Source organism: Bubalus bubalis, chromosome 16, assembly GCF_019923935.1.
Source record: "Bubalus bubalis isolate 160015118507 breed Murrah chromosome 16, NDDB_SH_1, whole genome shotgun sequence".
Lineage (NCBI taxonomy): Eukaryota > Metazoa > Chordata > Mammalia > Artiodactyla > Bovidae > Bubalus > Bubalus bubalis.
In genome coordinates, this window is record NC_059172.1 from 78,758,518 (window position 1) to 78,772,650 (window position 14,133).

The 14,133-nt window shown below is 34.7% G+C and overlaps 1 protein-coding gene across 5 annotated transcripts in view; it reads left to right on the top strand.

Annotated features, from left to right (window-relative positions):
- Nucleotides 1-14,133, top strand: part of CEP126 (centrosomal protein 126) — a 131,416-nt gene that overhangs the window by 86,763 nt on the left and 30,520 nt on the right. For 3 of the 5 annotated variants that reach the window (XM_045163017.1, XM_045163018.1, XR_006640104.1), the window contains exons 7-9: nucleotides 1,897-2,009; nucleotides 5,321-5,396; nucleotides 6,950-7,159. In XM_045163017.1, the coding sequence (XP_045018952.1) occupies nucleotides 1,897-2,009; nucleotides 5,321-5,396; nucleotides 6,950-7,159 (399 nt within the window). Of the gene's footprint in view, nucleotides 1-1,896; nucleotides 2,010-5,320; nucleotides 5,397-6,949; nucleotides 7,160-13,506; nucleotides 13,571-14,133 lie in introns of those variants that run through there. The other 2 variants (XM_045163016.1, XM_045163019.1) reach the window with 2 other exon arrangements.

Sequence of the window (14,133 nt, forward strand, 5' to 3'; positions counted from 1 at the left end):
TATCTGTGTTCTTTTGGTACATAATTTCAGCTAAAAATATTTGTATATTTTTTCCTACCTAAGCCTGTATGACAGAAGCACCCATATACACTCCCAAGACATTTGTGTGCTTATACACACTCATTGCATTTTCTACCTTTCAGTCCAAGAATCTTATTAACTATGTATCATTGTTACTTTGTACTTAGAACATAATGTTCCTTTTGACTCAAAGATCCTTATACTTGGAGGCCTACTACTCCTTTAAGACCAAGCTTAAACATAACCTCTATCAAAGCTTTCTTGATTCTCATAAAAGGCTCTGTGTTTTCACTTAATTCTGTTACAACTTCACATACAGTTTATTCACTTTAGTGTAATAATCCATTTAAATTTATATCCATTCTTCTGGAATACTGCAAGAGTTTTTATTGTACCACCATTAACAAAAATGTTGAGCAAATATCACATACATACATAACATACACACATATTACTCTACTAATATATACATTAAGCACCTTAGCCAGAAATAGAAAAAATTTTTAACTGAGACAAGGATGAAATACAGACTTTAAAAATAATTTTTATATTTTGTATCTTATAAATCATACATTTTAAAATAATAATTATAAAAATATTTTATGTATTAACATGCAAAATTTCTCATACAGTATTAATAATTTTCTGAATGGTTTCAAATGTCTTATCAATTATGATGACTTCATTCTATATACCATCCTTAGATATCTCAAGGCATAATACACAGAGTGAGGTTTATTGTTATTTTTTACTATTTTTAGATTCATGATCCTTTGTTATAATATAACTATACTGTCATTGTTATTATGTGGCAAAGAGTTTGTAATGAGAATAAGATGTGTATCAGCTCTGTCTTTCTTATTCACCTGCACTTGCACTATTAGTATTGTCTTTATGATTTTGCAAGACTATGTTTTTAATTAGTCATAGAGAAAATAATAAGTAAAATAATAATAAAACATTACACATACAATAAAAGCCCTACAAAAGTCATTTTAGCCTCTTTTCTACTTTGTGAGGATTCATTCAGAGACTATGAGATATCCATAAATCCAGGGCACACATGAAATTCAGTGCATTGAAGGACACAGAAGAACACTAATGAAGATAACACTGCCAACCTCACACACTTAGAACCTCTGCACTTCCTCCAAGATAACAGTTTACTGTATGCAATGTGCATACCTTGTATGCCTACTATATGCATCTACCTTGCAAACTCACAAGGGTGCCAGTATCAATCGTGTTACCACAGTAAATTTTAAATTTCTAATTGTTAGTTAATAGAAAATGAAATTTTAACATGTTCTTCCTGTGCAACAGTGATTTATTTTGCATATCCTCCTGGTGTTCTGCCACAACACTTTAGAGGTCACTGCTCTAAACTACGGAGAAGGCGATGGCACCCCACTCCAGTACTCTTGCCTGGAGAATCCCATGGACGGAGGAGCCTGGTGGGCTGCAGTCCATGGGGTCGCTAAGAGTCAGACACAACTGAGCGACTTCACTTTCACTTTTCACTTTCATGCATTGGAGAAGGAGATGGCCACCCACTCCAGTGTTCTTGCCTGGAGAATCCCAGGGACGGGGGAGCCTGGTGGGCTGCCATCTGTGGGGTCGCACAGAGTCGGACACGACTGAAGTGACTTAGCAGCAGCTCTAAACTATAGACCCCTCAAAAGCAGAGATGTTGTTTAAATCTTTATGGTACCTGTGTCATGCATGGTACATGTAAGAGAAGTTCAATAAAAGCTTGCCAACTGAATGAATGAAACTTAGGGTTTTCTGTGATGTATGAAGGTAACTTTGAAGTTTATGATGGATATATACTGTCTACTCATGTAAATTTTGACTTTGTCATGGTATTTGTTTAAGATTCTAGTGTTACAAGAAGAAAACGAATTGTCGAAAATAAGCACAAAAGTCTTTTAGAGCAAAAAAGACAAAACCCTGGATCTGTAGGACAAAAGTACAGTGAGCAGATGAATGTAAGTATAGCGTTAGTAGACATCTCTATTCAATAGTAAAAAGTTGCTTGGAAAACAGAATGTTCTTAAAGGTCTGTGCTCTGCCTGCAAATTGTTCCACAACATAAATGATATAGCCGAAGCCATTGTGAAGCACTGGAACTCTCTATGCTAGGAGCTTATTGTACTATACATAAATGCTATATTCTAGTTTGCCTAAATGATCAGTTACTAATGAATATTTTAAACCAAGCTTAAGAAATCACATCATTGGGAGGGATTGGGGGCAAGAGGAGAAGGGGACTACAGAGGATGAGATGGCTGGATGGCATCACTGACTCGATGGACATGAGTCTGAGTGAACACCGGGAGTTGGTGATGGACAGGGAGGCCTGGCGTGCTGCAGTGCATGGGGTTGCAAAGAGTCAGACACGACTGAGCGACTGATCTGATCTGATCTGATAGTCAGCTCTGGGGAAAAGCTGAATTTATTCACAACAATATTAATATTTAGCTATATATTAAAAAAGGGAAAAAAAGAAAAGTAAACCAGAGCCATTGAAAATAAAGCAATGTGCTTATCATAAAGACTAATATAGTTCCAGTGTGTTTAAATGCTCTCCTTGAACCTGCACTTCCTGGAAGACATGCCAAGAAGGAAAATAGAATGTTGCATTGTTCTCAGGGGATATCAATAATGACTTTGTTTATATCATTGAGGATCTCCTATACAGGACCTTGAAGTTCATAATAGCTATATCCCTATTAACAGTCAGCAACAAATAGGAGTTTCCTGTGCTGTTTGAAATAGAGGCCTTCAAGTAAAGGTCAGAAGCATAATAATGTGGATTTAAAAGTTAGTGGAGGTGGTTCTGTGAGAGCCAAGTAAATGTGACCTAAATACAACATTTTCTAGAGGTGTAATTTGATCCAAGGATTGTATTTAAAATATTTTTTAAAACCTAGATGGATGAGTGAAGAGCATTAAATACCACCTCTGATTTTTAATAGAATTGAAAATAGAATGTTTTATGAAAAATTGGTATTTCAAGTTAAAGGTAGAATGTCCTATTGTTTGAATATTTTAGAAACTATTAATTTGTATATGGCTAGTTATTAATATGGAGAACAATCAATCATGATTTAGCAAAACAAATCATTAGTTTTTTTATTTATGTAAATAATGCTGTCACATTACCAGTACATTTTTACTGTTTAATAACATAGTACTTAATTATAAATATAACTTCCTGATTACAAATAGAATAATACCTAATAAGTCCTTCCTTTTTACCTTCCATGTTGTTCATATCAAACATCTCAAAATCTCTAAAGTCAACAAATTTTTTATCTTTATTTTCTCTTTATTTTTATCAATATATATTAAATTTATAAGTAATGTATAGTTATTATAACAAAAAATGAACAAACTGAATTTTAAATGCCATTACCACTGTCCTCTCTAAATTCATCTCTATCTTCCTGTGTCTTTTTCTGTTTTCCTGTGTGTTGCTCCTTTGCATTCTATCTTGCTGCCTTTAGAGTCCATTTCTGTTCTTCCCAGAAGCTCCACTTCCACTTTCACATACTCACTCCACTTATACATCTACAAAAATCTCATTAGCTTTAAAATAGGTCAGTGTTTCCTGACTCAAAACCAAGTTTTGAAGTTTCTTTTTTTTCATCCCTATTGTTTTGTTTTGATTTTTGGTTTGGGCTTGAGTTTGGTTTTGTTTTCACTCAAGAGGGTAAACAAGAATCCAGTTTCTATAGCACTGGCTCTTGTCACCTTGTTATTAGGACATGTATTTCATCACGCTGGATTTTTCCCAACCACTACTTCTGTGTGGAGAGAATCGAAAAGAGGTCAGTTCAGTTCAGTCGCTCAGTCGTGTCCGACTCTTTGCCACCCCGTGAACCGCAGCTCGCCAGGCTTCCCTGTCCATCACCAGCTCCCGGAGTTTACTCAAACTCATGTCCATTGAGCCGGTGATGACATCCAACCATCTCATCCCCTGCCGTCCCCTTCTCCTCCTACCCCCAATCTTTCCCAGCATCAGGGTCTTTTCAAATGAGTCAGCTCTTCACATCAGGTGGCCAAAATATTGGAGTTTCAGCCTCAACATCAGTCCTTCCAATGAACACCCAGGACTGATCTCCTTTAGGATGGACTGGTTGGATCTCCGTACAGTCCAAGGGACTCTCAAGAGTCTTCTCCAACACAATGAAAGATAAAAAAATGCACAATTGCCACTTTGTGCCATGGTCTCAGTCCAGGTTGTCTCAAGTCTATAATGGAGATCAGGCAAGGCTATGAGAGCTGTTGAAGCAGGGTTTTTGCAGAAACCTGCCTCAGTTACTCTTCCAATTAGACTGAACAAAGGGTAGGTATAGTCATAGCCAGGCAACTTTATCTAAGAATCATTTCTTAAAGTGGAACAGAACGAGAGTAAAGAATCAAAGTAGACCATATCCAGCGAAGGAGAGTTGGTATCACTCATGAGTGTCGAATGGAAATGCTAGTTGCCAGTGCTCTGATATTTCTTATTGCCCAGTTCTGTGCAGCATTGAGGCAGCTGTTTCTTTTTTAAGTATTGTCATCTAAGATGCTTGCTTATCCTTGGCATAAAGCCACAATCAGAGACTTTTCAGTTAGTAATTGTCACCTACCCTTACAATGATAAACCAGCCTTAGTGTAATTTTTTACCTTTCCTTTAGTTAATCCTTTTGATTAACACCCAACTTACTTCCCTCTTCCAAATGTCCAAGATGATATTGTAATCTGAAAATGTACCAAAATTGGTATAAAACATTTTTCTAATCTTTAGTTACCATGAAAGTGGAAGTTACTCAGTCGTGTCCGACTCTTTGGGACCCCATGGACTATACAGTCCATGGAATTCTCCAGGCTAGAATACTAGAGTGGGTAGCCTTTCCCTTCTCCGGGGCATCTTCCCAACCCAGGGATCGAACCTAGGTGTCCCGCATTGCAGGCAGATTCTTTACCAGCTGAGTCTCAAGGGAAGCCCAAGAATACTGGAGTGGGTAGTGTATCCCTTCTCCAGGAAATCTTCCTGACCCAGGAATCAAACAGGGGTGTCCTGCACTGCAGGTGGATTCTTTACCTACTGAGCTATCAGGGAAGCCATTTAGTTTCCATAGAAAGGACTAATTTAGTAATTCTTAATTTCTGCTCCAAAAAAAAGGAAATATGTATTATATGAATAGTGATAATTGAAAATAAAAACAGCAAATAAAAGTTTTTAAGCCAATATATATCACTAATTTTAAATATGGAATTATATTCTGATTTAATATTGTATTTTTATAGAATTTTGGACAAAGTATCCAGCTAAGTTCAAGTGAGCCAAAACAAACTACAAGGGGTACTTCTAATATTGAAGAAGGTATGTTTTAGTTTAAACATTTTCTTCTCAGCTTTGTTCCCAATGATTTCTTTTTTGTTGTTCTTACATATTTTCCAAAGTTCTTACATATCACATGACTGTTATACCACCAATTAGGACCTGAATTCTCCTCACCCTGCACATTTAGACTGTTGCCAGTTTTTATTTGTTCTAAATAATAATATATTGAACATCTTTCTACATCAGATTTTTTCCTGACTATTTGATTATTTAAAATTAGAATACCTGGCTTAATTGGCACCCAACTAATATTTATTGAATGAAACTCTGTGTATTAAATGAGTACTAGGTCAAAGGAAATAAATTCTGTTGTGGCATTTTTTTATATATTCCTGTAGCATTTTCATGAAAAGTATTATCATTCAAAATTCTTCTGGGGTGTATGTGAACTTGAGGTAAATATCACATCTCTTATTTGCATATATGACAGAGAAATGGTGTGTTATTAGTTCTTATTTGAGTACCTTTTACTAATAATAAGCTTAATTGTTTCTGTATGTGTATTTATTTTGGTGAATTATTTCTTCATATTCTTTTTTCCTATAAATATTGGCGTTTTAGTATTTTCTCACTCATTTCTGCAAACTCTTTAAATATCAAGGATTCTGATCCTTATGCTAGTTATAAATGTTTTTACTACTTTATTATGTGCATTTTATTCCACTTATGTTTTATTTTCACATATAGAAGTCTTACTTTACATTTTTTCATTTAACAAATAATTATTGAGAGCTAATTTCCTGCCTGCAACTAAATATTTTGGATACATAATAATTAATCAAACATGTAAAAAGTCTTGGCCTTCAGAATTTAATATCTATTTGGGAAGACCAACCTCAAAAAATTTGTTTTTGGTTTTGTCTTAGTGATTTGTGCATTACCAAAGAAACTTCCCCATGAATAAAGTTAGAAATGTTTCTTTTCCCTCTAGATTACTTTAATGATTTGATTCATTAAACTTAACTCTTTAATTCCTTTGAAATTTGTTTAAATAGATGATGTGAAGTGAAACTCCAAAGTGCTTATTTTATAAGCAACAAGCTAAGTTATTTGACTCATCTTCTTTGAAGTATTTGATCCTTCTATAGTCATATGGTCTTTTATTTGGTCAGTTTCTAAGCTTTCAGTTCTGTCCAGCTGATCATCTAATTTTCTAAAATTTCTGTAAGTTCCTTTTCTCTTATCATCATAATTGCTATTATAAGACAATCTACTTCATCTCTTTATTCTACCAATGAATAATAAAAACAACACAGAAATAATCTACATATACATAATGTATTTTTTCCTTAGTTAAACTAACACCTAATAACTTTTATTACCTCACTGCCATCATTTTGAGTATCTGTTTTTTACTTAGGGATGGGAAAATGCTAGATATAGAAGACCCTGATAAATAAAATGCAAAGTAACAAAAGATTTACTGGGTTTCTGTTTGTGAAATTAATACATACAGGCATGTCAGTTATGTATAACGACAGATCCCAAAGACAAAAAGGGATCAAAGAATAGTTAATATAAAGTTTCTGTAGTTTCAGGCAGTACTTCTGAATTTTTGATGGCTGAAAATCTAGTGAATGCTTCAGTGCCTGAGGATGAGATTCTAACTGTCATGAATAGCAAGCAGCTACAGCAAACAAATCTGGCTTTAAATAAAACGCAGCAATTTAACATCTGTGCACTATCAGCTGAAGAACAAAAGATCCTACAGTCCCTTGATCATCTCAATGAAAGATTATACTGTAAGTATGGAAGAACACTTTTTGTGTACAGGAAATTTTGTATTTTATTCTTAGACAATTTTTATTTAAAATTTAATTTAAAAATTGAAAATGAAAATGCAAAATGTGTCCAGATTATCACCTATTTGAACCAAGTATATAACAATTTAAAATTTATCTGAATGTATATACTATTTCAAGTATACTGTATTCATATCATTTACAATGATACCAGTTTCACTGGCAGGCTTAATTGTCTTTTGGCAATGTGTGAATATACTTCCATTTCAGCAATGTGACAAGCTAGTTATCTGTACTTACCATCCATCTAAAACAACCATAAATTCAGGATTATTGTTGTCATTCAGTCACTAAGTCTTGTCTAACTCTTTGTCAGCCCATGAACTTCAGCATGCCAGGCCTTCCCATCCTTCAATGTCTTCCTGAGTTTGCTCAAACTCATGTCCATTGAGTCAGTGATCCCATCCAATCATCTCATCCTCTGTATTTACCATCCATCAAAAACAACCATAAATTCAGGGTTATGTACTTTAAAATCTTAAATATAGCAATAAGATGGTGAGAATACAGAAATTCACAGGACCAGGAACTAAATATAAATAAGAGCCTAGAGTGATAAGGAGAGTGCTGCTGCTAGCTTTTCTCTTGAGAACATTTAACCCACAGAGTGAAATTGAGCTTTGCTTTTCATGGCCTCATGGAAAAATGGGAACAGAAGACAAAATCCATAGCCTACTTAAAGATGAGTAGTCCCATGGAAGACCCTCCCACCCTAAAGTTGGGCCTACCGAGGAGCTACATCCTATGCAGTCTTACACTCCCAGAGAGACAAAGAGAGAGGTTAAAAAAAAAAAGCTTGCCTAACAAGTCTCAGAATTAAACAGATGAGGGGCAAAGACATGCAAGCTTTTTCACCCCTCTGTATGTCTATGTAACTCTTTAAGAGGTTTTTGTCAACAACAGTCTCTTACTAAAGGAAATTCTAAAAATTGTACTTTAGCAAACCGAAAGTGATTTCAGATGGATAGTCTGAGAGGGTAAATTTGAACAAACATTGTATAAAAAAAATAAATGTAATTAAAAAGTAGTACGTGATTCAAAGAGAAAACAGAGTTTAAATACCTATCAAAAATATTACATAAATTGGAGAACATAAATGGTGTTAAAGTGTACTAGAACTCTCGTATGCTTATAGAATTGAGTAAAGATAGAGATTAACTTTGTACATGCTTGCTAAGTCACTTCAGTCATGTCCTACTCTTAGCAATCCTATGGACTGCAGCCCACCAGGCTCCTCTGTCCATGAGAGACAGAAATTAACTTTAGATGTTGATGAATAAAGTATGTCTGTGCTAATTACTAAGGTCACAGGGGAAAACTAGTTTAGATGAATTATTATCAGATGAAATTGACTATAAAGCAGAAAACATTACTAGACATAAAAAAAGATGACTTCATGATGATCAAAGTTTTAATACAGGAAAAATCTATAAAATATTTTCATTGTATAAACATTTAAAAACATAGCCTCAAAATGTATAAAGTATTTCTTAGCCATGATTAGGGGATATTTTAACATTAATTATAATTAATTACAATCAGTAATTGATAGAACAAATAGACCGAAAAAATTGATATTTAGGAATCAAACATGATTAACATTCTTGATCAAAGGGACACATTCTTTGTAAGCGCACACTTAGAACATTTATTAAAAGGAACCAATATTATACTATAAAACACAATGACACATTTCAAAGGATTGGAGTAGTGCACATCCTCTGACCACAATACAATTGAACTAAACATGAGTAACAAAAAATAACATTAAGAAGAACATTTCTAAACAAACCAATGTTCTGGAAAATTAACTATAATAGAAATTACAAACTATTTAGATGTGAACAATAATAAAAATATTTTCTGTATGTATGTATTTATCAAGATCTCTCAACCTTGTCACTACAGACATTTTTGGTTGATAATCATTTGTTGTGGGGGGCTTTCCTGTGCCTTGTACCATGCTTAGCAGTATCTCTGGCTTCGAAAATCATAGAATGTACCCATCATGATAAGTGTCTTCAGACATAGCCAGATGTCCTCTGAATGGCAAAAAGAAAATTACCTATGGTTGAGAACTACTGAATATTTTTTATATGTCATATATATAAAAATATATATGTATTTACTGTGTGCATGTATATATTCCACATTTGCATAAAATGTAGAAAACTGGAATATATCAATCACACACTAAGAATGAGAAAAAACAGATAAGCAACAAAAGCGTAGGTTTTCTTGAACCCATTAGAGAGCTGAGATCCCAGCACAACCAAGTAGCCTGACATTCAAGGAAAGACAGGAACTTCCAAGGAGAGACAACATGACCATTGGCTCGCTGTGGCAGAATATGGTGCAATGCCAGATTCCATATAAGCTGATGTTAGGAATTATGTTTAAATTGCTAACAGATAAATGTGGGCTATTACTGGAATATAAAACCCCTGGGAGTCACAGACACAAGAGTTCACACAGCTCACAGATTCTTCTTTATAAACTTATACTGTGTATTCCTAAGAAAAAAGCAGAACAGGAGACTAGAGAAATCCTTTCTCAGTGGCGCAGTCTTGGAGAAGGGGAGCAGCCATCACAGTAGGAAAGGTATCAAGCTCCATGCAGAACCTTCTTTCCTGCAGAATGAAGGTCTGGGCTTCCCAGGTGGCACTAGAGGTAAAGAATCCACCTGCCAAAGCAGGAGACAAAAGAGATGTGCATTTGATGCCTGGGTCAGGAAGGGTCAGGAAGATCCCCTAGAGTGGGAAATGGCACCCACTCCAGTATTCTTGTCTGAAAAGTTCCATGGGCAGAGGAACCTGGTGGGCTACAGTCCATTGGTGTGCAAAGATTTGGACACAACTGAGCAACTCAGCACACACACACAGAGGTATTGGGATAGAGGCAGCAAACTTTGCTGATTGCCCCCAGGGCACAAGTGAAGACTTACTGGGTGTAGTGGAAAGGTAAGAGAAGTAGGCTTCTACTGTTGGAGAAGGGGCAAAAAGGAGGCAGAGACCCATATTATTAGAGGTATCATGTTATTGGAGAAGGGGCACAAAATTTTCTTGCACAAAACCTTCCAAAGATACAGTGCACAAAGTGGACTGCCCTGAAAAGGAGGAGCAGAATGACTGAGGAGGCATAGGGGACATGCCCAAGACTAAGCCTGGAACAAGAAAACAGAAAAACTCCACTACTCCCCCACTACAACGCCAGCGAGTACCAAAGAACAAGCAATGGAAATCAGCTGGAGAAAAGCAAGAGCATAGAGAGTCTCGTGGTACTGTGCAGACACACAGGGAGGCAAAAACTGAAAGTAGAGGGGAAAATTTAAGGGAAAAACCTCGGACACCTGAAAAAGCACAAAATAACACTAGAGAATTTTGAAACCATTGATGTACTGAAGGTAACCATAGCAACAATAAAACTCAAACTGAGTTGATTAACGACACGCACACACACGTACATACACACCAATTGTCTAACAGAAAAGACATGCCCATTTTCTGGCACAAACATATTTACCTCAAACAAGAAGTTCAGCATTCAGTCAAAACTTAAAAAGCAAGAAAAAAAACTCACAGTCAAGGGACAAAGCAATGAACAGAGTGAGACACAGATGGCCCAGATGTTGAAACTGTTGGATAGATAATTTTAAATAACTATGACTAATATGTTAAAGGTTATAGTGGAAAAGGTGGGCCACATGGGAGATTACAAGCCTGAACAGATAAGAATTTCATCAGAGAGATGGAAACCATACAAAAGGGTCAAATAGAAATGTGAGAAATAGGAACACTGTAACAGAAATTAGTAATGTATTCTATGTACTTGTCAGTAGATTCAACAAAGCTGAGGGAAGAATTTATGAATTTGAAGATAGGTGAGAGAAAATTTCCAAACTGAAACACCAAAACGTTTGAAGGAAAACACCAGAACAGAGGATCTAAGAGCCATGGGACAATATAAACCAGTCTAACAAACATCTGATTGAGATCCCAGTGTGAGAAACTGCAGCCTTTTTCACTGGAATGAGCTACTGATTGGATTTAGGTAAAGCCTTTTCACATAGGATGAGAACCCATTCTTTGGTCCCAAATAGCTATGAAGAACTTCTGGGGTCATTCTGAGATAAGTTGTTTGTCACTTCATATTGCAACAATTGGGCACCAAATAGAAACTAAATTGAGCTCCTATTACATAAGTAAAAATCAGTTACAAGGTGATTAAAGATTAAATATGAAATATATATATAAAGCTTTTAGGAGGTAGTATAGAAAATATTTGTAATCTCAGGATTTCAAGGAAAGATTTCTTAAGTAGAGCACAAGGATCATAACCCATAGAGGAAAAAGATAATAAATTTTACTGTATTAAAGTTACAAACTTTTCTTCATATCAGAACATTAAAAGAATGAAAAGGCAGGCCACAAAACAGAAGAAAATTTAATACATCGTTCAAATATATAAAGAACTTCTATGTATCAATAAGAAAAGTCAATTTAGTAGAAAAATAGGTGTGGGAAGATGAACAGGAACGTCTCAACAACGAAAATGCAAATGACAATAAGCACTAATAGATTATTCAACATTTTTAGTAATGCAAAATAAAACAATGAGATACAGTTATATACTCATCAGAAAGACAGGAGTTTAAAAGCATGGCAATGCTAAGTGTTGGCAAAGACATACAGCAATTAGAGCTCTCTGATAATGCTGATGGGAACGTAAACTGAGGCAATCTTTTAGGAAATGTTTTGCTACGCATGTAATAAATTGAACATGAACATACCCTACAACCTAGCAATTTTACTTCTAGGTGCATATCTAGAGAAAACTGCACCTGTGTATCAGGAAACATGTATAAGTATGTGTAGTGTGTGTGTGTTAGTTGCTTAGTTGTGTCCGACTCTTTTCAACCCCATGGAGTGTAGCCTGTTAAATTCCTCTGTCCATGGGATTCTCTAGGCAACAATACTGAAGTGGGTTGCCATTCCTTTCTCCAGCGGATAGAGATCATCATAACAACAAAAGCCAAAAATTTTAAAATATATATATACACACACACATATATGTGGTATATTCAGGTTCTGAATTACTATTCAACAAGGAAAATGAACAGCTACACACATGGAAAACTAGATCTACACACGTCATCATGGATGAATCCAAATAATATGTAATTTTGAACAAAAATAAGGCAAATCTCATGAAATACCATTTATGTAAAGAAACATGCAAAACTAGACAATTATTTGGGGGATATGCATACATGTATTAAATCTATAAAGAAGCAAAGCCAGTTTAGTGCATTACCTCTGTGAGCAGGGAAGAGAATGCAATCCCCAGAGCATCTGAGGTATTCCAGGATTTCTCCAAAGTGATGATAATGTTCAAATATCTTAGTCTAGGTAGTTACACAAGACATTAGCTTTATTATTACTGAATAAATATGCACATATGTTTTACATACTCTGTGTTAATTTCAAAATTAAATGCTTAATACATTAATAAAAGACAGTGTACTGAATCTACAAAAGCAATACATAACTAAAGCTGTAGGTTTAAGGTAAAATTATGCAGCTGTGCTGTGCTCAGTAGTGTCCAACTCTTTGCATCCCCATGGACCATAGCTCACTAGGCTCCTCTGTCCATGGGATTTTCCAGACAGGAATACTGAAGTGGGTTGCCATTTCCTTCTCCAAAAATTAAGCAGATATAGAATAAAAGCATCAACTCAGTTTTTTTGGAGGGTTCTTTTTTACCTTTAGATACTTCCACATATCTTAAATGCTTCATATAAAAGATTCTGTCTTAATTTTTTTCTTTTGTCCAGATCCTTGCTATTATATGGACAAAAGCAAAAACATTGAAAAGGCAAGAGCTGACCAAATTACTAAACTTTTTGCACCTCAGTAGCTAAACATCTCATCCTTTTTCCTGAGATCCTCCAAGAATGAAATTTGTTTTTTGTTTAAAAAGATAGAAAAATTAAAAAAGAAAAAAACAAGAAGATAGAAAATTTTTAAAGAAAAAATAACCTAGCATTTGAATAAAGATTGGTATGGAACAGTCAAAGTACTAGGAATGTCTTTTTAGGAACATAAATTTTGTGTATAATAATAGTTTTTAATCAAATTAACTCAACTGTTTCTGAGGACAATAAGGAAAAAAGTTTCTTATTCAGTTTTGAATATTTTGATACATCAGAATTTAATATTTGATTCTTTAGCCAGTCCTTTCAATATATATAACTAAATTATTTATATATCATGGTATAATTATTTCAGATATACAAGAAACCATTTGCAAAAATCCATCATCAAAAGTACTTTACAAATAATACCACTTCTGGTAAGTATTTTCAGAGTATTTTTTGTTTTCTTTTTTTAGGAAACATCATGTTTTTATATGTAAAAATCCTTTATTGGTAATAATTTTTCTTGAGATTGACTTCTAGGAAGCTTTTCTCCCCAATCAACTTTTTAATTATAAGATGTTTTCTTAGAATCAAGCAAGTATCCTCTCATTTAAAAAAATCATAACATAAAGATTTTTACATTGAGAGCATTTCATCAGTTGACAGATGGTAACCATTAACTTTCGCTCTAAACACGTTACTCTTCCTTATTTTAACATCAGTAACATCGGTCAGCAACCTTCCTTTCTCAGGGAAAATGGTATAAATTCACAGAGTTATGACATCAAAATTACTCCATCCCCCTCCTCCATCAATACGGTTTCATTTGCCATATTCTGCCTGGAGATTTGAACATTTTATTTTTGTTTGACCGTCTGTCTGCTGTTTTTATTTTATGTTATTTTACTCTTCATTTAGATTCACCAGCTGATGACATTTTGCCATCTTTGGTTTATCTCATGTATGGATGGATGGGCAGATGAAAGAGCAAAGTAGA